At 43.0% G+C, this 24,522-nt stretch overlaps 1 protein-coding gene across 2 annotated transcripts in view; it reads left to right on the top strand.

Annotated features, from left to right (window-relative positions):
• The window catches only part of PLD1 (phospholipase D1), a 184,241-nt gene that overhangs the window by 51,528 nt on the left and 108,191 nt on the right, over nucleotides 1-24,522 (top strand). For both annotated transcript variants that reach the window (XM_004704081.2, XM_045297437.1), the window contains exons 7-11: nucleotides 5,497-5,555; nucleotides 6,381-6,473; nucleotides 15,448-15,600; nucleotides 17,648-17,797; nucleotides 18,788-18,871. In XM_004704081.2, the coding sequence (XP_004704138.1) occupies nucleotides 5,497-5,555; nucleotides 6,381-6,473; nucleotides 15,448-15,600; nucleotides 17,648-17,797; nucleotides 18,788-18,871 (539 nt within the window). The remainder of the gene's footprint in view (nucleotides 1-5,496; nucleotides 5,556-6,380; nucleotides 6,474-15,447; nucleotides 15,601-17,647; nucleotides 17,798-18,787; nucleotides 18,872-24,522) is intronic.

The following is a 24,522-nucleotide window of genomic DNA, read 5'->3' as shown; positions in this document are numbered from 1 at the left end:
CTGTCTAAGGCAGAAAAGCAAGAGCAATGTAGGCTGCTGCGTTTTTCAGGGACTTGTGTCTCCTCCCCCAGCCTGTCTTCAGTGGAGGTTGGTCATGCACACACCCTGCTGGTCCCTTGTACACACAGCTGACCCAAGGCCGCCTCTGCACCCCTCTCGCAGCGGCTCTCTTGGTGAGGGTAGTGGACTTCAGGCGTGTTTGCCGGCCTCCTAACTGTGGAGAAGAGTTTTCTCTGGGACTCCAGCAATTTGGCTTCCACCCAAGGAACTCAAGAGCATGATGGGAGGGATTTCTTCCAGTCTGGGCCTGAGAACTATGAGTACTCCTGAGAACTAAGGAGTAAGGGCACTGTTTCTGTTTTCACTAAAGGCTGCCCCCTGTCTGGCCCTCGGATGCCAACACGGCTGTTTTCAGAAGCGGCATGATTAAGCACCGGTGTGACCTCCTTCTCCATGTCTTTTGCTTTCCGCCTGCCCGTGACTTGCTCTTTCTTTTGGCTTTCAATTTTAGAACAGTTCACGGTGGTTCTGTCTTCTGTTTCTTGCATGTGTGATTACATTTGGGATTCTCATGTTGAAGGAAGAATAATTTCTCAAATATTCGCTTACTTAAAAAGTTACTTTCTCAGGCAGAAAAGTCCTTCCACCGCTAAGGCACTGTTGTGCTCAGAAAGCCCATCACGTCTCACAAATATTTCGTTTGGAAGAAGAAAAAACCCGTTAGCTACTGAAGGAATCGAGTTTCCCCTCTCAGTTTTGGTGACTGTTCACAGTGGCCCCTGAATCGCTGAACTCTCCAAAATGCACAGTATGCCATTTCATCTACTACTGGACAGTCATTGCCTGCACTGTAAATGTCATCCCGTCTAAAGACTACTCAGTCTTCATTCAGGCCTCCCCCTCTTCCTTGCAAAATCAGATTGGCCTCTGTGTGTTTCCCTTGACAGATGTGAGGAACATTAAAAAGCCCTGTGTGTAAAAAGCATGTTAGAAGTTGTTTGTTATGTGTACGTATCGTTGCTTTATACTTTGAAAGGTCAAAAACAGCATTTTCATACGTAAATGAATTGGGATTCTTAAGTCAATAGGCTTTTGGGAACCAAATAGGATGGTGCTTCTGCTTTCAGTAAGTCCGTGCAGATCTGTGCTTGCAGTCTGTCTTTTTAATGACGAGGTCCAGGTGGCTCTTATTATTAACAGTTTGGGAAACTTTCCTGAACTGAAATGTTCTGGTCAAGTTCGAAATGTCTTGGAAATTTGGACCACTTTCAAAAGTGGAGCTAGATAGTATCAGGGTTTTTGTGTAATACGATTTACCCAGAAGGAACTGCTTCTAGGCTTCCAAGCAGTAGCCCTTTCGTTTTCTTAAACGGCTTTGGAAATGAGATGCGGACAGCTCTTTTCTCTTACTTTTACATGTGGCCACTCAGACAAACACCTTTTCTTCCAGGCTTATGAAACCTTCCTTTGTTTTTATTCCTTTTTTCCACCTCCTGGTTCTGAAAAACAAGGTTTTCAGGGATTCAGCACGAGGCAGTTTCCTCGGACATTATCAGTAGTTCCTTTAGTTTCATTACTCTTTGGTAAAGAGGGAACACCCGTGTTTGACCTCTCCCGTAGGCATAAATGCGTATGTAAAAACCAAAATTAACAGCAGGTAGCTCCATCGTACAGTAGCATATACAACTTCCAACAAGAATTCTTTTGTCTTCTAGTATTGTATAAGTGTAGGTTGTGATCCGGGCATTTTCATTAATAACTGGAAAATGCTCATCTCTCAGGGTATTGAAAGGAAGAGGAGCAGTCAATGTATTGTATGTTCTGAAAACCAAAATCTAGAAATGGAACGAAACGTGCAGTCTAAGAGAAACGTTCTGAATGGATTATGCTCTAATGTCGAGTAAATTAACTCTTCTAACTCAGATTCCTTATCTCCAGGATGATGGTTAGCTTCGATTTATCATCATGGGTGAATCATTCCACAGATCGATGATACCGAGTTGGGCTCTTCCTCGTTTTGTCTGATGAATCACTTTAGTTTGAGGTGCAGACGGGCACAGAACAGAGATCTGCATATTGTTTCCCTGCCCGACAGAGAAGAGCTGTATTGACTTGATCAACAATGTCTTCTAATTAAGGGAAAGGCCCTTATCTCTGCACAGTGAAGGACAAAAGAGAATGTCTCACAGGCTGTCCAAAGCCGCAATCTTTCCAGAAGTCGACGATCACATCGTTCTCCTGCAGAGCAGCTGCTGGGTTTAACCACCTGCCTTTCAATTGGAAGGCAAGCACTTCACCACAGCACCACCAGGGCTGCTGGGCCTTGAAATTGCCCTGAGGACACCGGGTTTAGTTTTCAGTGATGGTCTGTCATTCTTACATTGAGTCTTAGAATTGGAGGGACCATAGGCATAGTCTAGACAATCTGTTTCCACTGTAGATTTGATTTAAAAAAACGCACAAACAAACCCCCAAACAACAACGCAAAACTCAAACTCACTGCCGGCAAGTTGATAATGATCAATAGCGACCCTATAGAGCAGAGTAGAATTGCCCCGTGAGTTTCCAAGAGTGTGACTCTTTGTGGAGCTGAGTAACCACTACATCCAGGGCTCCTCAAATTGGCCAGATGGCTTCTTCTGCCCCCCCCCTTCCCCCGCAGCTGTGCTAACCCTTTACCTGGAAGGCAGCCATTCCGGAGGTAGCGGAGCCTCCTTCCCGCGTTCAGTCCCAGGTCATTGGCCAACCCAGTGCTCGTTGCTTCTGACAATTTTGGACTTACCCACTTGCTTGAACTTTTGTTGACATCACCCTCCTCTTTAAATCCAGAACCGGAGTAGAGCGGGCTGTGTGTGCAGGGTAGCCAAGCAATTTTCAAGGTGTGCTCTTAGCCCTAAGTTTTGTTGCTTGTCAAGTGGTGTTGGGAACCCAATTTGCTTCCCTATTTTCCTAACTTTGATTATCCAGTGTGACATCTGAAGCTTTGAATTGAGACTGCTTTCCATCTAATCCCAAGAACATTTTACTTTTCACTAGTTCCTTTATACGCACCCCCCAGAAGCCAAATTCACTGCCATTGAGTCAGTTATGGTGTGTGTGCATTCGTGTACACACACACACACACACACACACACACGCAGAAGATATTGATTGTACTTTATTCACAAGATTAGGAAATCCTATGAAATACTGTCAGCTGATATTTGTCTTCAAATTCTCATTTCTGAGAACTGCCTGTCCACATGAAGTTAGGCACAGGGACAGGCAATTCTGTTTTCTTATCACTGAAAAATCACTTAGAAGTTTGAATAGCATAATTGCATTAAATTAAAAATGTTATTAATCGGTTTCACCTATAAGTTGGCCTTGGGACCTTTGCTTTCAATTTGAGAAATATGTCCTACCATAATATTTTCTTCTAGCAATTCATCCCACCCAGGAAGAATAAGTCTGTTTCTTCCTTACATGTTCTCCTTAGTTAAATACTACGAAGTCACTAGGTTATGGATTGGGTAGCAGTTCAAAGCCACGATCAGTTCCAGGGAGAAAGATGGGGCTTTCTGCTCCATAAAGATTTACAGCTTCAGAAACTCAAAGGAGAAGTTCCACCCTGTCCTCTTAAAGGGTGGCTATGAGAAGGCATCTACTCAATGGTAGTGGCTGGTTGAGTAACCCATTGTGTGCACATATCACATCCATCTGTTGATGGACATTTCCTTCGTGCCCACCTTCAGGGACTGTGGAAAGTGTGGCAGCGAGCACGTTGTACGGGATTCCTGTTTCTGTGCCTGCCTTCATTTCCTCTGGCTGCATACCTTGGACTGGGAATTCTAGGTTCTGTGTTCAACTTCTATGTTTGACCTTTGTGAGGAACTGCCAAATTGTTGTTCACGGTAACTGCCTTCCCACCAGCAATACGGGAAAACTCCAGTGTCTCCACAATCTTGTCAACACCTGTTGCTTCCATTTTCAAAATCACTGTCACCCTAACAGACACGAGGTGGCATCTCATCGTAGTTTTGGTTTACATCTCTCAAAAAGCGTTGGGCATCTTTTCCTGTGCTTGGTGGCTGACTGACTATCCTCTTTGGTGAAGTGTCTATTCCAGTTCTTACCCATTTTTTAAAATTGATTTTCTGTTGCAGACCTTTTTTTTTTTTAAAAAAAGCATTTTTATAGGTGGTGCTCTTCTTATTGTATGTATCACCCTCTCAATTCATCTCCCAAGCTATAGGTTGCCTTTTCCTTTTTAAAATAAAGTGGTTGTATTTTAATTGTACACCACACTCTTTGAGGGCAGAGCCTGCCCTCCCTCTGGGCAGGCTGCAGTGGCTGTGAGGTGCTGTGATGGCCGTTCCATCTCACAGTGACCCTTACGTACCACAGAATGAGCCGCCACCTGCGCCTCCACCATCCTCACAGTGTGGTTGAGCTCATTGTTGCAGCCACTGCGTCAGTCCATCATGTGAGGGTTGTCTCCTTTGCTTCCCTCCACTTTACCAGCGCGGCGTCCTTCTCCAGGGACTGGCATCTCCCAAGGCTAGGTCCACAGTACCCGGCACGAAGTCCCTGCATCGTCGCCTCTGAAGAGCATGCTGGATGTGCTTCTGCCAAGACAGAATTTGTTGGTTCTTTTGGTAGTCCAGGGTGCTTTCAGAGTTCTTTACAAGCACTATTGTTCAAAGAAATCTAATTTTCTTTGGTCTTCTCTATTTGTTGTCCAACTTTCACACACATATAATGCCATCAAAAATACCATACCTGCGTGAGATATGAAATAGTAATCATTATAATTGATCAAGGATCTACGAGGAGGGGAGGGGAGGTGGGAGGGGAAAAAAGAGAAGCTGGTACCAAGGGCTCAAGCAGAAAATGTTTTGGAAATGATGCTGGCAACGTATGTACAAATATGCTTGATACAACTGATGTATGGGATGTTGTGAGAGCTCCCAATAAAATGATTACAAACCACGACAATAAACCAGACCTTAGTCCTCCAAGTCACAGCTTTGTTTTTCAGCACTTTAAAAAGGTCTGTGGCAGCAGATTTGCTCAGTGCAAGGTGTCATTTGATCTTTTGCCTGCTGCTCCAGGAGCACTGATTGTGGATGCAAGCAAGATGGAATTCTTGTAAACTTCAATCTTTCCCCCTATTTATCATAACGGTACCTATGGGCCCAGTTGCGAGGACTTTTTAACATTGAATTATAAGCCACACTGAAGACTTCTGTCCTTGATCTTCACCAGCAAGTGCTTCGAGTCTCTCTTCACTTTCAGCGAGCGGGGTGTGCCGCAGGCATATCCGGGTCGTTAAAAGCCTTCCTCCAGTCCTGCCCCACGTTCTTCCTCAGGTAACCCAGCTTCTCTAGATATTTGCTCAGTGGTCTATTGAGTGCTCCAAAATATGTACACAGACCACTACCCTAGCCATGCTTTTTGAATGCATAAATGTCATTGTTTTGCCTTCCGAAGTATGAAATGTTTGTCTCTTTTCAGACAGAGTTCCTTGACATAAGCCAGCTGTCTTTCATCCATGATTTAGGACCAAAGGGCATGTAAGTTCTGCTGTTGAATCTTTCAAAAGTGTGGAAAGTTGATAAGCATGAACAGCTGATGTGCCCACAAGCCCTAGGGTAGCCCTCCCCTGGCTCTTGGCTCTTCCCCTGGCTTTACCACTAGCTTCTGGTTTTCCCAGCAGAATTGGAGCAATTTAGGGGAGTTATTTACGCAAAACAAAGCCTCTTGCTACAATAAACAACAGTAGCAACACCCCATCCTTTCTCACTTTTTTATAGCTTTGCTTGTCTTGAACCCAACTGTAGCAAACTACCACTTGGGACCGTGATTTAAAAATCAGGTGCATGAAATCTATCAGATCCCTTCCTCTCATGACTTAAACGTTAACTCAGTGCACTCTGATTTCTGAGTTAAAAATACTTCTGTGCAAAATATATGTTATTTGATAAAAACGAAAATTGCTTAATGATTATTCTCCTCATTAATCGAGTTGGAGTCTATAAACAGCTCAGCATTTAAAACTCATTGTTTTATTTCGTTTATTGTGCTTTCTTGTCACATTATGATGGGGTTTTCTTGTCACACCTTACAACAAAGTTATTGCTCTTTTCGAAGATACAGTGGCTCTGCTCAACTTCTTTTGGCACGGCTCGCTTGCCAGAACTGTCGGCAAAATGTGCAGAAATGTCCAGGAATGTTGAAGATTAATTGCTAGAGTACATAGCCTACTGAAGGAGGATAGGAGTGGGGAGGAAAAGCATGTGAGCAACGGTTGGCTAATTCGGTCACAATTGACTGTGCTAGGTCAGCTAGGTATAGAGTGGACAGTTGATCAAACTGGGCTGATGTCATGTCTTTTTCAGAGAAGGCATGATAATGAAAAGATCTGGAGGACACAGGATACCAGGCTTGAATTGCTGTGGCCACGGAAGAGCCTGCTACCGATGGTCAAAAAGGTAGGAGCTGTGTGTGTTTATTTTAATCAATGGGTATCTAGGAAGTTTTCTGTATTAAGTTAAGATTTTAAATCCTTTCACAATAATAGAAGGATACTTTTGAATGATGTTTCAAGTTCCTAATTTCAGCGTACACTCAAATGGTATGCCCCAAACTGACCTATAGACAGAGTATACACATTTTTCGCATGTTATGCACATAAAAATCCACTGACCCATAGAACTGAGAAAGTGATCAGTGAAGAAGATAAGCAAATGGCTTAGGAAAAGATGCTCAGCCTCATTAGTCATTTGAGAAATGCAAACCAAAAGAGGTACAACTTCATATCCACTGGGAGGGTTGTGATAAAAAGATGAACAATAGCAAGTATTGGTGAGGATGTAAAGAAATGGAAACCCTCTTCATACACAGTTCCATTGAAACGTGAATTGGTATGATCCCGTTGGGAAGCTGTCTGGCATTTTCTACCAGGGCTAAACAGAGTTACCGCAGTCTCCAGCATTGCTTCTGTTAGATATCTACCCAAGGGACTCTAAAGCATACGTGTACACCAAGACTTGTATGAAATGGTCATAGCAGCATTGTGTTAGTCCAGGTAGACTCGAGAAACAAACCCAAGGAAAGTCACATATGTATAAGAAACAGCTTTGTATAAAAGAGAAATTGTCTATTGAGAAAGCATCCCAGCCCAGTCCCAGGCACAGCTCAGGCAAGCCTCTATCGGAATCATTCTGAGATGCCCCTACACTGTCTCCTGGAGCCCTCGGCAGGATTGCAGCCCAGTTGCCTATGGGAAACAGCAGGAAACCAGCCTGCACAGTTTCCCTTCCAGGAAAGAGGAGGATGGTGCAGGACTCGCCACAGTTCTTTCCATTCCACCTCATCCCAGCATGAGTCCCAGTCAACTCAATCGCAGCTGGCTGCCTGTCTGCTCCTCCGTCCTTTCGGGTGCTGCCCGCGTTACTGCCCAGAGCCACCTGGGACAGCCCAACCCAAGACATTTACTCAAGGAATGGAAGCCTTGGTGGCTTCCTGCAGCCTTCGTCGAGCGCCTCACGTTGGCTGGGTGCTCCTCATGCACTGTGACCACAGCAGTGAACCCAGAGAGGAGACCACTGCCCTCCTGGAGCACTGTTCCAGGGGCGATGCGGACAATGGTCAAGCTGACAAGTAATACAAAGTCAGGCGGTGATGAGATCTTTAGAGGGAAACTAAAGACAAGGTGAGAGTGGAAGCACTTGAGGCTGGAGGGCATGACGAGCTCAGGGCGTCAAGAACAGTACCATGGAGGAGCGAGGCTCGGTTGTCAGCGATATGCGAGGAAGGGAGCAGACAGAAGTGTCGTGGGCTTTGTTACATAGAAGGAATGTCCCCTGCTTTTTTCTTTTGGGGGGGCACCATTTCGGATCGAGTCATGCTTAAACCAGGGCAGGCTAAGAAGATAGGATCTTACCTGGAATTAAATGTGTCAGTGTAAATTATATAAATATTTCCTTGACAACTAAACCCATCGTTCCATATTAACAAGTATTTGCTAAATCACCTTTCTGGGATGTTAAGCTAGCAGTACCAAATCAAGATGATAACGTATAGCTGACAAAATTAGTTCAGAAGATGTTGCACAGGAGATTAGTGGTGTTGAAATGGAGTGACTTTTAAAGATGACCAATGCTTATAACTCTCTTTTTTCTTGTACGCATAAATTCTCTATCATTTTGTTTGTTCTGTGTTGACAAAAGAAGGTAAGACAAACATAACGACTGAACTTTCGATCAGAGTTCATCTTGACCTTGTCTCAGAACCAAGTTGGGAAAAACAAGACACACAGCAGACATTGCTTTCTGCCACTAAAGCGTCTTGAAAGCTTGCAAGCAGCAATGTGAAGCCCAACAATGGACCTCATTGGCCTCAGCAAAAAAGAGGCAGGAGAGTCCGAAATCGGAGGAGTAAATGGATGTATGATTAATTGCTTTCATGCACAACTGCCTTCTTTGAGAACAGGAGAATCAGATGGTGGCAGGCTAACATTCCTGCGCCTCCTATTCAACAATTATGTGGGAGAATCCTAATCAAAAGGTGGGAAGTAAAGAACAGAATTTTAAATTCTCACAAAATCCAGTTTCTGGAACCACAGAGATTAGCTGAATCCCTAAAGCCAGTGCCCAGAGATAATCTTTAAATTCTAATCCAGGAATACTGAATTCCCCTAAAATCTCCTTAAACTCAAACTATAGTTTCGCTTAAACCCATACGAAATCTGACTTGAGCACTGTGCTCTCTTGAGATCTGTCTTCTGGATCAGAGGGCAGTAGTAGCTCAGAAGACTCGACGGGCACTTTGAGGGAAGGTGAATTCGTGTTCGCGTGGAAGGAACAGCTCAGAAAAGGAGCGTGAGAAGAGTTGTGTAACTGTAATCAAAGTCATTGCATCGAACCTGTGGAAACTGTTGAACTACCGTGTGTGCTGTTGTGTGTCTCCTCAACACCAAAATAAAATGATTAAAGCAAAAATAAAATAGCTGCTTAGACAGGATATTAATTGAACAAGTTCTCCACTGACTAAGGGACCAGAGATACGTGTTTTGTTTTGCTTTTTTTCCTGCCAGGTATTAAAAGAGAGAGAGTGAGAGTTGCTAACAGATAAATCGAGCATTTCCTTTATGGAATGTTAAGCTATACAATAGGTAGTTACTTGACACAGTGACCATGTCTGAATCATTTCAGTTAGTCGAGATGCTTTCTTGACCTGCAGACTCGCTCCAGGCTGGTTTTGAATTAGTGTGGGCACTGAACAGAGGATGAACACTGAATCCTGAACGTGGTGGGTACGAGAGACCTCTTCTCTGCTCTCCTGGATCTGACTCCCTAGTGGGAGATGCAGACTGTAGACAAGCTGACCAAACCAACAAATAATTTCAGATGGGCAAAGTGCTATGAGGGAGCTGCTCCAGGGTGGCACGAGTGTGCAGAGCAAGGACACGAGGACAGATTTCTCAGATGTGGAGTCGAAAAGGCCCTACTAAGCACATTAAAGTGGAGGTTGGCAAGAAAAGACCATCTGAAACGAGGCTCTGAAAACATTTTCAAAGCACAGGACCTTTAGAGACTGAACGAAGACCAAGCCAGGCAAAGGCGAGGAACACCAGCAAGGTCAGAGAAAACAGGAGATGAAGGTGAGGGCCAGCTCAAGTGCACCTGGGGCCCTCTGGCCAAGGTGGGGGGGATTTGGCTTCATTCCAAGGGCAGTCACTAGAAGTTTCTAGCAAGGCAAAGATCTAATGATTAGCTTGCTCTGGAAAATGGACCAAGGGAGAAGCAGACAGGCACCTGTTTCCAGGTAACCAGCAAGAAGAGCGGGGTCTGGCCTCATGAAGCATCCGCCTTTGGATGTGTTTAGAGGTGAAAACGAGCATCCTTCGAGTATTGGACAGTGGGAGGAAGGATGGCTTGGACTGGAATGTCTGAGTGTCGAGGAAGCGTGAGTCCTTTACTGAAACGGGAAACCTATTTGAAGAGCAGCCTGACTGGGGAAAACGGAAGTTCTGTTGTGCGAAATCCCAGGGTCTTAGGGAATCCAGACTTTACAGAGCCTCAGAGGCTGAGGCACCTCTGGAACTGTTGCCCTAAGGTAATATTTAAATCTTCCAAAACAGCCACTGAGGTGGTCTTTAAACCAAACAATAAGCTGGCTTGTCTAGTATAGTGTGTTCGCCCTGGACATTGCCCTGAAGGACTGTCCTGACCATCTTATAAGGACGACTTGTATCGAACCAGATGGACAGTAGCAACTTGAAAGATCACCTAGGAAGCTGAGGGGCCAGTGAGTTCATGTGACTGGGGGTGGGCACGTCAGGAAAGGAGAGCAAATGGCATCTACATCGCTAAATTGTCCAGGTAGGAATTGTGGAATTGCTACATGTTTCATTGTGTGCACTTTCAATAGGGATAATAATAATAACGAAAGAATGACAGTTTTTGGCCATCAGAAGGCAACTTTGTCTATATCCAGACTCATATCTATATTTGTCTGTGTATATATATCTCTACCACAATTCAATTATATGCCTTTTTTTTACCAGAACCAGAACATGCCCGTAGCATGTGTGCCCTGACCTGTTTCCTTTCATTCATTACTGGTTGAATCCATTCTGTTGGTGCACTCAGATGACTTTGGGCGACAGTTATACCCAGTCACGACAGGGTCTTGCCTGCAAGGAACACAGGATGGCAAAGTGGGCAACTGTTGGGTCAGACGACATCTCCCACCTGTGACACCAACAAATGATTTCTTTTTGCGGAAACTCTTTTACAAAACAAAGCCTTCCCCACACTGTTTTTCTAAGTGAGAAAGAATGATAATCCTATGTTCTTTATAAGGTTGACCGCAACGTCGAATGAAGCAGCACATGTAAAGCACTTTCAGAGTACCTGGTACATCGGTAACATGGTTAAGTGGTCGCTATAACAGTGGGGATTCAGTAGCCACATAAAAACACAATCATTGCTTCGTTGCATAAAACCATTCCGGAAGAATGAGGCAGACCAGGTCAGGCAGTCATGAGATCTGCATTAGATGCCGTGGCAAGTAGCGGTGCAGGCAGGCTGCGTCTTCTTAGAACGGACCGTCATTTCACCTGGTTGACAACCAGAGAAACCTTAAATATTCCCATTCATTATGCCAGGCCCTATGCTACACAATTGAGCGATTTACATGAATAAGGCCAATTAATCTTCACTGACATTTATGGGCTTGGCATTTTTGTTGCCCTCCTTTGATAGACTTGGACCTCGGGCTCTGTTTCCAAGGTCACAGGCGCGGGTAGATGGCGGGGCTGGGACTCATACCCCGGGAGGCTGACTTGCAGGCAGCAGCTTAACTACTGCACATTCTGTGCTGCCTCCCACAGGGAGTCAGTGGGTCCTTGCTTGATACATATCCTCCTGTGGAGCCTGAAATCATATATACCGTATATACCCAAGTATAAGCCGACCCAAATATCTGCCAAGGCACCTAATTTTACAAAAACGGCATAAAAAATGTGCTGGAAAACTCGGCTTATACACGAGTATATACGGTATGTATTTTCAAAACGGAGGAGGAAATCAGAACTTTAATAGATGGTATCATTAAAAGAAAAAGAGTGGTCAGGGATCCCTTTGTATGGTGACCTCCTTCGTAATGGGATGAAATGCTGCCCGTCCTGTAGCAGACCCCTCATCTCTTGCGGCTCAGCTCACTGTGATTGTCCGAAGAGATCCCCAGCCTGTTCTTCTGACAAATACCCAGGGCTCCAATGGCAGACAAGCCATTGTCTGTCCACGCCTGTGAAGTGTATTGGTGGGGAATTCAATTCATTGTCTTCCTCATGGAAGGCAAGACCCTGCCACTCACGATTGCTAAAGAGAACAAGTGATCGGTGTCAAAACAGAAACCACTGTCTTTTGCATTTGGTTTTTAAAATTCAGGGCTAATGTCAGTGTTAAGCTGGCACACATTGGAGGGTGGGGTGTGTAGGCGGGGAAGGAACCATTGACACAGGAAAGCGAGTGTGCGTGGCACTTCCCAGACAATTAGCAGTGCCCTGATCGAACACTACATCCAGCCACCACCTGCCAGTCACGGAGCAAGGCCTCTTACCATCTGTGTATGGCCTCCGAACAAGTTGCAGCAAATGCCCCGATCCTGTAGGGTGATGGAGGCCTTGCCAGAGCCTTCTTTCAGCAGGGGCCCTTGTGGAAGGCACGTGGGTCCAGGGGAACCTGGTGGCCTCTTCCTGAAGACAGATTATTTGCAGGTGTTGGTTCTGGTGGTGATGGCATGATTCAGTGCTTTCAGGAGCATTTCTGAGATTTATTTTCTAATGCCAATGGCGGGAGCTGGTTACACCTGCAAAAGGGTTTTCCTAGTGCCATCCCATGGAGGTGTGGAGCTGAGAAGGTTCTGAGGCCAGTCAGGTATCCCTGACATCCAAGGAGGCAAGGTCACACTTGTGGGCTGTTTGACTTTCTCTCAGACACTCAACCCTGCCAACTGTGGTTCCCAAAACCTTAGGCTCCTTTTCTAGTCAGCAAGATAGCGCACCAACCCCTGGGCTCCGGCCACCTGTCTGCTCTCCTGTTTACGTCAGAAGCCAACCTGGGAAATGGCCTGTGATAACAAAGAACTGTCACAGATGTGTGAGCCAGCTACTCTTCTAAGCCAGACTTTGCCACCAGGCAGCAGTATAGAATCTAGATTCCGGACTCGGGCCCCTCCGAATCCGTGGTCACTCTTGGGTGGCACGACCTTCCTCTTACTCTTGAGGATTGCTCTAAGAATTCTTATGGAGTGTGTACTTTCTCTATTTCCTAAAAATTGTTCCTAAGAGTACTCCATCGAACTGTTCAGTGACTTTATAATTGGTCTCAAATGAAAAACTGTCCTTACAACTTAGCCCCAGGACCGAAACTGTTATAGGAATTTGGCTTTTAATGTATTCATTGCAACAAGACAAACAAGGAAACTCAGCCTCACATTTGTGTGCCATCACCCCAGTTAGATGAACCTTTGTGCTTATTTTCGATCTGTAACCTTGATGTGTTTTCTTTTATTAACTCGATGCATGTCCTGGACCACAAGTTTTCCTAACTGGAAAGGAGGCTGCCTATGGCATCTTAAAAGATGGATTAAATAGAAGTATGCTGGGATTAAAGTAAATTTGTCTATATTATATCCCAAATTGAAAATCCATGAACATAGAATGTCATCACAACTAACTACTCACCCACTGCTCTCAAAGTGGCTCTAACGCATAACGCCCTATAGAGAGATTGGAACTGCTCCTATGGTTTCCAAGACTGTACATATTTACAGGCTCCGACAGCCTCATCTTTCTCCCTCGGTGGGATCCCAGATGATCTAAAATAGGGATTTCTCCTGGTACATCTATCACATGACTTACACTCGTCCATGCATTCAGAACTTACTTATTCCACAAGACGGAACCACTGACAATATTGCACTTTGTCTGACTGGTGATATCATGCCCATCACGGCTTCATTTTTCTATCTACAGATTCAGTTGGCCACTACAGAATTGCAGGCAAATATTAACATGTGGTCTTACTGCAGCATGATGAACTTACCTTTTGTATTCACTTAAATCTGCCCATTCGTTTCCCTCTTGCCCTCCCCACTGCCTGCAGTGTTAAGACTGTCACCGGCATTCTTCCTGCACCATTGGTGGCTGTCCCATGGGCGTTACCCAGGAGCATCTTAGGAACATCGAATCTTGGGCTCGGTCCCAGACCTATGATCACTCTGCAGTTTGTAATATCTCTGCGTATTGCCCATGCACATGAAAGTGTGAGAAACGTTGTTCTCTGTGACCGCAGAACCATGGGAATGGGTTGGCCTATGTCCCTGTTTGTCTTTATACATTCCTTTATACAACATCGCTTCCATGAAATTATTCTCCCATTCCCTTGGCCAATTATGAAAAGGTGCTTCTTTAAAAGCACCCTGATGTTTTTGTGTTAAAACACTACCAGACCTTTCCACTGATTTAGGGGGTCTTGGCGGGGCCACTGTTTTTAATGTACTTCACAGGATCTACTGGTAATCAGACAACACTCATCTGTGATAAAAAATGAGCCGACTTAACATGCCCTTCCCTGACTTTCTTTTCCTACTATACCAAGATCATGACTATACTGAACTGTCCTCCGAGCACACAGAGCATTTCCACATCGCAGTCCTATGCTAGTTCTTCCCACCACTGGGGTGTCCCCAGGCTTTCCGTGTTGGGATTCTTCCTGACCTTGCGCAGAGGGCACTGATGGAGATGACACCGGTCCGCCCAGCAGAACGAAGGATCCCCGCTTCCTTGCACCCATCCCTCCTTGTTTTTCTCTTTTACTCCCTGTCCTCTCCTGCCTAGTTCCTAGCTGTATCATTCTTTGTGCTTTTAAAATTGGTGATATATATAGTAACTTATACACACACCAAAATTTTGCAACATTTTCATCTGTACAGCTCAGTGGCGTTAGCTTTGTCTGTCACGTTGTCCAACCATTACCATTAACCATTTACAATTTCCCGTCACCCTCTTCCCCATACCTAGCACTGGCCTAGCAAGATCCTTCCAGTACAGACTTGTGTGTGTGATATCTTTGTGCTATTTCACCTAATGTCTGAAATTTCCTATTATAAAGTTCTTATGTATATATTGAACTGAATCGGGATACTTTTAAGAATTCATGTCCTCAACAGGAAAGTGGGTAAAGGGAGACGTCAGACAGTATAAGACATGACAAAATAATAAAAATTTATAAATATTCAAGGGTTCATGAGGGAGGGGGGTGGGGAGGGAGGGCAAAAAATGAGGAATGATACTAAGGGCTCAAGTAGAAAGCAAATGTTTTGAGAATGATGATGGCAACAAATGTACAAATGTGCTTGACATGATGGATGGATGGATGGATTGTGATAAGAGTTGTACAAACCCCCAATAAAGTGATTTAAAAAAAAGAATTCATGTCCTATTGAACATCATTGATTAAAGGTCCTCAAAGTCACAAATAATTTTATGTGAACAACAGAGTATGTAGAATATAGAACACTGAGTGATTTTGTTTAAAGGGTTTTTTAACCACAGATAGCCTTGCTGGCCTCTCATAGTAGTTTTTATTCGTAAACACCAACCCGTTCCATTCGCCTGACCGCGGGAGCTTTTCTCGTCCCGCCAAGACCAGGGGCTTCTCCCAAGGCTCTGTGACTAACATTTAAAGAGCTAGTGAGTTCTTTTTAACTTTGGTGCTGGCACTTCTTATAACAAAATCTTTTGCTTTTTCACACATTTTTAAAAATCCCTATGTAAAAAATTATATTATGCCCAGTCTGCTCGAATGTTTACTTAAGGCTTGTCATACTAAATTTTTCTTTTGATTTCAGCAATACAGCATAACTTAAAAGTATTTTATTGCCCTCCTACAGGTGGTTAATAGTGAAAGACTCCTTTTTACTGTACATGAAACCAGACAATGGTGCTGTTGCTTTTGTTCTACTGGTAGATAAGGCATTCCGAGTTACAGTGGGGAAGAAGGAGACAGAGACTAAATATGGACTCCGAATCGATAATCTCTCAAGGTAGGAATTTTTAATATCCTTAAAAATATTCTCACTAAGATATCTTTAAAACACTTACTGCTTCACCTTTAAGTGATATATGTAAAATAAACCAGATGTCAAAAATTGTTATTTAGAACCTATCCTCAATGAAAAGTAATGAAAATAAATGTTCTTGTGTATATTTCTCAAAGAGAGAATATACTGTATAAAACAGAAACCAAAGTAAAAAATCATGGTAGAAGACATCTATTTAGCAAAGTTTACTGTCCCATGATACCAAAAATGATAAAAATCAAACCTTATAAACATATAACATTTAATCACACAAGTGGTTTTATTTCTAAAATGTCAGCTTATGTACATACTAAGGGAGATAAGAGGAATAGTCAAATGTACATTGGCTGTAGCTGTGACTGGTGCTTGTGTGGGTGCATGTGGGTATGTCCAGCTGCATTGACTTCTGGAAGACTGTAGTTGTAGCGTGGGTGTCTCTCTCCATAGTTATATTTCTGAAGAGCTCAGGCTCATGGCTAGGAACATGCACCTATAGCCACACTTTCCTTCTGTATCCAGAAACCACCCCCCAACACATACACAAGGGGGGATCTTCTAAAAGCTTATGAAAACTGTAATGAAAAGGTAATGGGATTGTTTTCACTAATTTTTGAAACCCCTACGTGTGTGCGTGCATGTGTGTGTGTGTGTGTGTGTGTGTGTGTGTGTGAAAAAGTATTGCTACTGATGTTTTGGTTTCTTCCAAACAAAACACGTTTTCATAGGAGTCTGAGTTCAACTCACTTGACTGATGTCATCAGTCTGGCGGAGATCGGTGGACGGCTTTGTAACATGCTTGTGTTAGTCTGGCTAGAGTGCCTTCTGGATAAAGTCCAATTAAGACACTGTCTCCCCACCCCCAGCAGTTCTAATGCAATCTAGTTCACTTATCATAGAATTCAGTATTTCAGTAAAACAATGTTTTATGAGGGGGTCTGTTGTTCCAGTTAAATTCAAGGCCAAGAGGTCAGCTCAGAAGGTTAGATCAGCTTTTTTTCTTTTTCTTTTTCCTGATTCCAAAGGGATCATCTTGTTAGGTTTTTCTCCAAGGAGACTATCATGGGGGTTTATAGGAGAAAGTTTAAGAAAATGGAAAACTGCATTGGTGAGGAAAAGGCTGGGGAAGTTACTTGAAGCATCGTGTCCCATCACCACAATTCACTTGCCCATTCTTTGAGGGTCTTAAGGGCTGTCTTATAAAAATTTCACTAGGGTATCTTTTTTTTTTTGAGATGTATAATTTAAAAAAAAATCATTTTATTGGGGGCTTTTACAGCTCTTATCACAATCCATACACCCATTGCGTCAATCACATTTGTACATGTGTTGCCATCATCATTTTAAAAAAATGTTCTTTCTACTTGAGCCCTTGGGATCAGCACATCACCCTTGGTACTCATGCCAACTTGGGTACAAGGGAAAGCATCTCTTTCTAAACTAGTCCACGGATTCTCTCTCCTTGGTTGGCTGGGACTGGGCCACACACTCAGCCCTGCCCCAGTGTGTGAAGCTAGGGGGACGGAATATGCTACGTTGCCTAGCATTAGTGGGTCACCAGAGAGGAAGAATGCTCTTAGAAAGACCAAGTAGGATGTTCGTTTCCAGAAAGCAAGGGAATGAACACCAGGGAACAGACAGAGAAATGCCCTCTGCTGGAGCTGTCTGCTCTCGACCCAACTCCTGGAAGGCGGGCCTTGCCTTACCCCTCCTTTGGTAAGCTCCTTACAGCCACGGCGCAGCTCTACAGGTCCGTACCTGTTCCTATGAGTGAAGAAGGGAGTGCGTGAACATGGCACCTGAGATTTACCTTTGATATATAGAATATGTATATAGACATTCTACCAAAACAAAGTTGAGAGCCAGCTCTTTTGAAATAACCGTGAGATGCTGTTTGCCTAGGATCTAAAACGTGCCGCAGTAACCAAGTGGCATGCGGAATCCTTAGCTGTTTGGGGTAAAGACGCAGAACATAGTGTGACCCTTCTTTTCTACACTCTGCTTTTCTTTGAAGGTCCCTTGTCTTAAAATGCAACAGCTATAGACACGCTCGCTGGTGGGGGGGCGCCATCGATGAATTCATCCAGAAGCATGGCGCGAACTTTCTCATAGATCATCGGTTTGGATCCTACGCTGCCGTGCAAGAGAGCACTTTAGCTAAATGGTAAGCCCTTTTGCTCTAAGGCCGTGAAGTGTAGCGTCTAGGACTACAGAGGACTAAATTCACCTGGAATCAATTTTCAAAATTGTGAAAAATACTTCTTAGGTACCTTGCTTTTTAAGGCAGTCATGGGACAGTTACAGTGGCATGGAGGTGCTGTGGGGTGGGTCCTGCCACGTGATGAGGCCGCCTGCTCCCACAATGATTTCTAGTCCCCGAAACCCTAAGGGGCAGTTTTGCTCTCCCCAATCGTATTGCTGTGAGTCAAAACCAACTCAATGGTAGTGGGTTTGGACTGATTTGCTTTGGTCTTAGGACTAACTTGCTATAGAGGAGTTTTCCAGTGGTTGTTTTTATGAGGGTTTTTTCCACAGTGAGCTCTAGATAGCTTATTTGGAAGTCTTGTTTTTAAAAGCTGCCGGCGACTTTCTAACCTCACATTTTCTTAATGGTGCAAATGGTAGGCATGTTTAAGTTACTAGTTGTGCTTTAGGAAAGGGAATTCAAGGCCTAGCTATTCTTTTACATAAAATCTGGTTTAGTATGTTTTCCTACCCATGAATTGGAGACTCACCTGCGTTAAATCTCAGAACAACTGTCTGTGAGTTTAACCAAACAGCACCAACTATTACCATTGATTTGATCCTGACACCCAAAGGTGCTATTAACTCGTGGAGAGGCTACAGACAGCGTGGAACTGCCCCAGACGTTTCCAAGGCTGTCATCTTTAGGAGGCAAACCGGCACCTCCTGCTGCACAACAGTTGGTGGGTTCCAACCGCTGACCTTTTGGCTAGCCACCAACTAAAGAATCATAACACCACGGAAGCACCTTGTGAGGTCTACAGGTTCTACGGTTCACTGTTTTCCAGCCACACACAGTCAACTGGAGGGGGTGCATAGATGCTAGGCTGAGACTTCCAGGTGTTGCTTTGCCACAAGGTCTGTGCTTCTTTTGCTTAAGGATTTTTATAAAAAACAACTTGTGTTTTAGGTATGTTAATGCCAAAGGATATTTCGAAGATGTCGCAGATGCAATGGAGGAGGCTCAAGAAGAGATTTTTATCACAGATTGGTGGTCAGTATCTGCCCATGGGGATTTTGTCTAGTTGTCGCTATGCTTAGAAATTTACAACAAGGTGGTGCTATTCAAGAATTGTACATTCTGAAAGCTGGCCCTACCCACGGATGGATGGTTTTGCCAACGTCTCACCAATTAACTGCAACCACATCCAGTCAAAGGCCTGTTCAAAACATTCGGCCTCCAAATATATTCTTTTAAATATTTAGCTTGAACAGCTTTCTCTCTGTCTTTCCATTTGGAAGGAGACTGCCAAATATCCATTTTAGTAATGATTGTGCTGCAAGGGAAATGTGGTTATGGGGAGTTATGGAAAATATTCTCCTTGGGCACCTTTCCTCCTTCGGGTGTGTCTGTTACCAGGTCCAAGGGACATACTTTGTCTGGGTTGTGTCTTTTGATGTTGAAATAATTCCGTTTGCCCACAACTGGTAAAAATGTCCTCTGTTATGACTAGGCCTGGTCTGTGATTCTGGCAAGACACCTGGTTTTGACTTTCTGATCCTTTTAAAGTTTGTGAGACTTACGATGCTTATTAAGGTCAACAGAAGTCGTGCGTGTAAAACTCATTTAGCTCTTGGGAAATTTTACTCCAGGAATTGACGTAGGCTTTGTAGTCTGACTTCAGTTCAATGACCGGTCTGCCTGAACATTACAAACCCATTGCAGATGCCCAAAGTGGCTACAGTGGAAAGGGAAATGTCTACACTCTGTTTTTCTTCTAAGATTGCCTCCAGTGCCCTTTATACCCCCTTCCCCAAATGATGATACTTCTAATTCTAGATTTTGGAGGGAGAGAAGAGTAATAGGAATATGAACTCATTTTCTTCTACTGTTTTACTTTAGTTATATAAAAATATCTAATTCCAAGATAATCTCGTATTTCTCAATGTTGGCACTATCAACATTTGGATTGGACGATTCTGTGTTGTGGGAGCTAGACCTTGCACTATAGGGTGTTCAGCAGCAACCCTGACCTGGCCTCTGCCAGTTCTTTTTATCTCAGTAGCATCCTCCCAGGTGTGGTAACCAAAAATGTCCCTAGACTTCCCAATCCCAGATGTAACAACCAGTGATGTCTCTAACCATTGTCAAATGTCCTCTGCAAGGTGGGGCCAGGATGTGTTTGTCTGGTGGTAGGGAGGTGGGGAGGTGGGGGTTGAGTTTAACATCTCCCTAATTGGCAATTACTGAATGAACTAGTGTCAATAGGCTAATAGATAGGTATATATGTGTGACACTATATGTGTGACACTATGTCTGTGAAGTTATTTCTCTTGTTTGTAGAAGAGCTTAATATTACCCTTTATAATTATGCTAAATTTGTCTTTTTAGTCAGTCATGCTTAGGGGCGTTTTCTTCTTTGAATATCTTGTAAACACTTAAGAAAAAAAATTCATGCTTAATGAAGTATTATGTTGTTTTAAAAACAAATATTCCTGGCAAAGACCAAAATTGTTTCACCATCGAGTATATATTTTTATTCTTTGTGCAAGAAAATAACATCTCTGTTGAAGGCCCTGAGCTCTAAAACACGACTTTGTCATGTAAACATCTGAACCCTGAATGTTTTTGCCTCTGTCAACAAAAGAAGGAAGCGAGGAAAATAAATAAATAAATAAATTTTTTAAAAAAGAAGGAAGCGAGGCATTTCTTTTTCGGAAGGGCATTAGAATAACATCTTGTTCCAACATGCCACTGGAAATAAGGCCCTCACAGTCCCTGTTCCTCATCACAGGTGACGCAAAGCCTCAGCATGCGCAGTATTTACAAAAGAAAGCAGAACTGTAACGGAATCTGGTGGCTTTAGATCTGAGCAAATGACAAGCATAATTAGGGGCGCACTTGTCCTCAAGAGGCTTCTAATGATATGGTTTTTTAACGTGGTGCTAAGTTTCTAAAACAACGTTCCAGCCAGGTCAAATGAGAAACAAGAGTCAATCCTAGAGACCTAGGAGAGCTCTGTTCTGCATGTTGGTGAAGTCCTTTATTCACCTATTCATATATTTGTTAATCTGCTTATCCGTTCAAGAGTTATCTCATGAATACTTTGGGTCAGGTACTGAGCTTGGCTGTATGAATATCAAGATGAGTGAGAAGCAGCCCCGGCTTTCAAACAAAGTATAACAGGATCTTAAACAACAACAAAAAGGGTTGGGGGAAACTCAGTGTTGGGGACCAATAGAGAAGGCACAGTAGCCTGCAAGCATGGTAGGCCCTTCACAGAGGAGAACACCTGGGCTAACCAGGGGACTGGGTGAAGAGAAGGAGATGAGTGAGTTAGGCAGAGGAATAGCCAGGACTGAGATATAGATGTAGGAAAGCAAGCAACATTTATGGAGGACAGTAGTAGCTCTGTGTGATTTGAGGATAAGGTCTGTTAGGACCATGGGTGGAGAAGACACTCAAAAGATAGGTTAGGCTAAGTTGTGAAAGGCACCGGAGGAGTTGCTAAGGAGTTTGGACTTAACCCTGTGAGCAGTTGGAGCCACTGAAGAGTTTTTAAGCATGGGAGTTTTATTTGAATTTGTTCCTGAAAGGAGCCATCCTGGCAGCTGTGTAGAAGATGAATTGAAAAGGAGTTAAGGAAGGTACAGTGGCATCTAGGAAAAAGGAGTCTCAGCACAAACTATTTTAGGAGCCCTTGCCCAACTACTACTCACTTGGGGGCAAGTCACATTAACATTTTGGGGGTGGGGGTGGGGTAGTTCCTAAGGCATTGTAGAAGTAGCATCAATAATAATAGCTTCTATTTACTGAATTCTTATTAGGTTCCAGGGACTGTACTATAGATGAGAAAAGTGGGCTATACAAGGGTAAATTAAAAATTATTGCTACTGTGGCTCCAGTTTTTACATGAACAATTCTAAGCAAACTATATTTAAACACATCTCTGTGATCAGTAGATGGCTGTAGACATGCTCTCTAAGTATTAGGCTTGTCTTGGTTTGGTTAGGGAACCTTTAAAAATTGGTTCAACCAAAATAGTGGCTTCTGAAGGAATTTGCTCATCTAGTTAAATTCAAGGCAGACAAGTCAGCTCAGAAATTTATATCAACATTTTATTACTATGATGATTTTAAATTCCAAAGAAATGGTCTTGATAGATTTTCTCAAAGGACACAGGACGACGAAGGGGCTTGTTAGGAAAAACATTTAAGAGAACTGAGGACTCCATTGGTGAGGGAAACAAAAAAGCCAGAAAGGTCAAGGTCAGGTATTCTTTCCCCTTCTCCCCCCCATGAAGACAACGTACCTGCTCATTACTCTAGGGCAGCAGAAGCCGTCCTGTGGGAAATCTGTATTGGGAAGCCCTACCCATCTACCTTACAGTCTTTATATTTCCCGTTCACATTTCTTTTTGTTCCCCAGACTCGAAGAACATTGAAAAGGAACACAATTTGAATCCCTCAAGGTTGCCAACTTTGAGGGGCAGAACTATTCAGGGAAAGTTAGAGACATGGAAATATTGCCTTTAGACCCAGACGGGAGGCTAGATTGTTGGGATTTATATTAGGATTTATTGTATCTGTAGATTGCCTTAAGTAGTATTGGTATTTTCATTGTATTAAGTCTTCTAATCCATGAACACAAAGTATTCTTCCACTTACATAGATCTCTTTTTGTCTCTTGTAGTAGTGTTTTGTAATTTTCATTGAATAACATTTATGTTGCTAATTGATTTCTATGCATTTTATCATTCGATATCACATGGTATTGCTTTTCTTGATTTTATTTTCAAAAGATTTTTTGTTAGTGTAAAAGAACCCAACTGATTTTCAAGTATTGACTTGTACCTGGAAATATTGCTAAATTCTTCTATTAGTTCTATAATTGTTCTTGTGAAATATAAAAGGATCATGCCATCTGTGTGTACAGAGAATTTTACTCTTCCTTTCTGATTTGGCAGCTTTAAAAAAATCATCTTATTGGGGGCTCACGCACTCTTATCATAATACATATGCACATACATTGTGTCAAGCACATTTGTACATTTGTTGCCATCATCATTCTCAAAGCATGTGCTTTCTACTTGAGCCCTTGGTATCAGCTCCTCATTGTTTTTCCCTCCCTCCCTGCCCCCCTCTCATGAACCCTTGATAATTTATAAATTATTATTATTTTGTCATGTCTTACACTGTCTGACTTCTCCCTTCACCCGCGTTTCTATTGTCTATCCCCCAGGGAGGGAGTTATATGTAGATCCTTGTAGTCAGTTTCCCCTTTCTACCCCACCCTCCCGGTATCACCACTCTCACCACTGGTCCTGAAGGGATCATCTATCCTGGATTCCCTGTGTTTCCAGTTCCTATCTGTACCAGTGTACATCCTCTGGTCTAGCCGGATTTATAAGATAGAATTGGGATCATGATAGTGGGGTGGGAGGAAGCATTTAAGAACTAGAGGAAAGTTGTATGTCTTGCCGTTGCTACACTGCACCCAGATTGGCTCATTTCCTCCCTGCGACCCTTCTGTAAGAGGATGTCCAGTTGTCTACAGATGGGCTTAGGTTCCTACTTCGCATTCCCCGTCATTCACAATTATATGAATTTTCTTGTTGGCTACCTTTTATATCTTACCTTACTGCTTGGCTAGGGCTTCCAGTATAATATTAAATAAAAGTAATGATAAAAAGCATCCTTGCCTTGTCCCATTATCAAAATAAAGCTTTCAGTCTTCTCCATTGAGAATCATGTTGGCTGCTGGTTTTGCATATATCCTAAATTATGTTAATGAATTTCCCTTCTAGTCTAATCTTGATAGGAGTTTTTATCAGGAAAGGGTGTTGAAGTTTAACAAATGCCTTGTCCATATCCTCTAATAGAACCATGTGGTACTTTTTCTTTGTTTCATTCATGTGTTAGATTCTGTTGATTGGTTTTCTAATGTTGAACCACCTTCAGCAATAGGTTGAAGTCCTGGTATAGATCTCACTTGATCATAGAATATACTTTTCTTTTTTTTTTCATAGTTAAGCAATTCTTTTTTTTTTAAATCATTTTATTAGGGGCTCATACAACTCTTATTACAATCCATCCATACATCAATTGTGTAAAGTGCATTTGTACATTCATTGCTCTCATCATTCTCAGAACATTTCCTCTCCACTTAAGCCCCTGGCATTCGGTCCTCATTTTCTTAACGTGCTTCAAATTTTTTTTGGTTAGGATTTTGTTGAAAATGTTTGTATCTGTGTTGAAGAGGGATATTGGTCTATAACAGTTCAGTTTCTGTAGTCTTTGCCTGGTGTGAGTATCTGTGTGATGTTGTCTTTGTAGTAAGAGTTAGAAGGAGATTCTTGCTTTCTATGACTTGCAAGAATTTGAATAGAATTGGTGTTAACTCTTCTCTGAATAGTTTTAGACTTCCCCAATGCATCCGCCTGATTCTTTTTATGTTGGCAGTTGTTTTTTTCTCCTGTGACATCCTCACTTTTGTAGTGGGTCTGTATTATTTTCTGTGGGGTCTCTGCAAATGGATATTTTTTGGTGGGGCTTTCACTGTCTTTTATAGTCTTCTATAAACAGAGTGCTCAGAATTTTCTGAGTACTGTTGTGTCCTGAAGAATTTGGTATGTTTTATTTTCATTTGACTCTAAGAATTTTAAAATTTTACTTTGATTTCTATTTTTTTATATCCGGTCTTTT

The sequence above is a fragment of the Echinops telfairi genome, unplaced genomic scaffold, assembly GCF_000313985.2.
Source record: "Echinops telfairi isolate 266 unplaced genomic scaffold, ASM31398v2 ScPeMD7_7420;HRSCAF=8458, whole genome shotgun sequence".
NCBI lineage: Eukaryota > Metazoa > Chordata > Mammalia > Afrosoricida > Tenrecidae > Echinops > Echinops telfairi.
The sequence above is the reverse complement of the archived record's forward strand: the minus strand, read 5'-3'. Positions and strand labels throughout refer to the sequence as shown.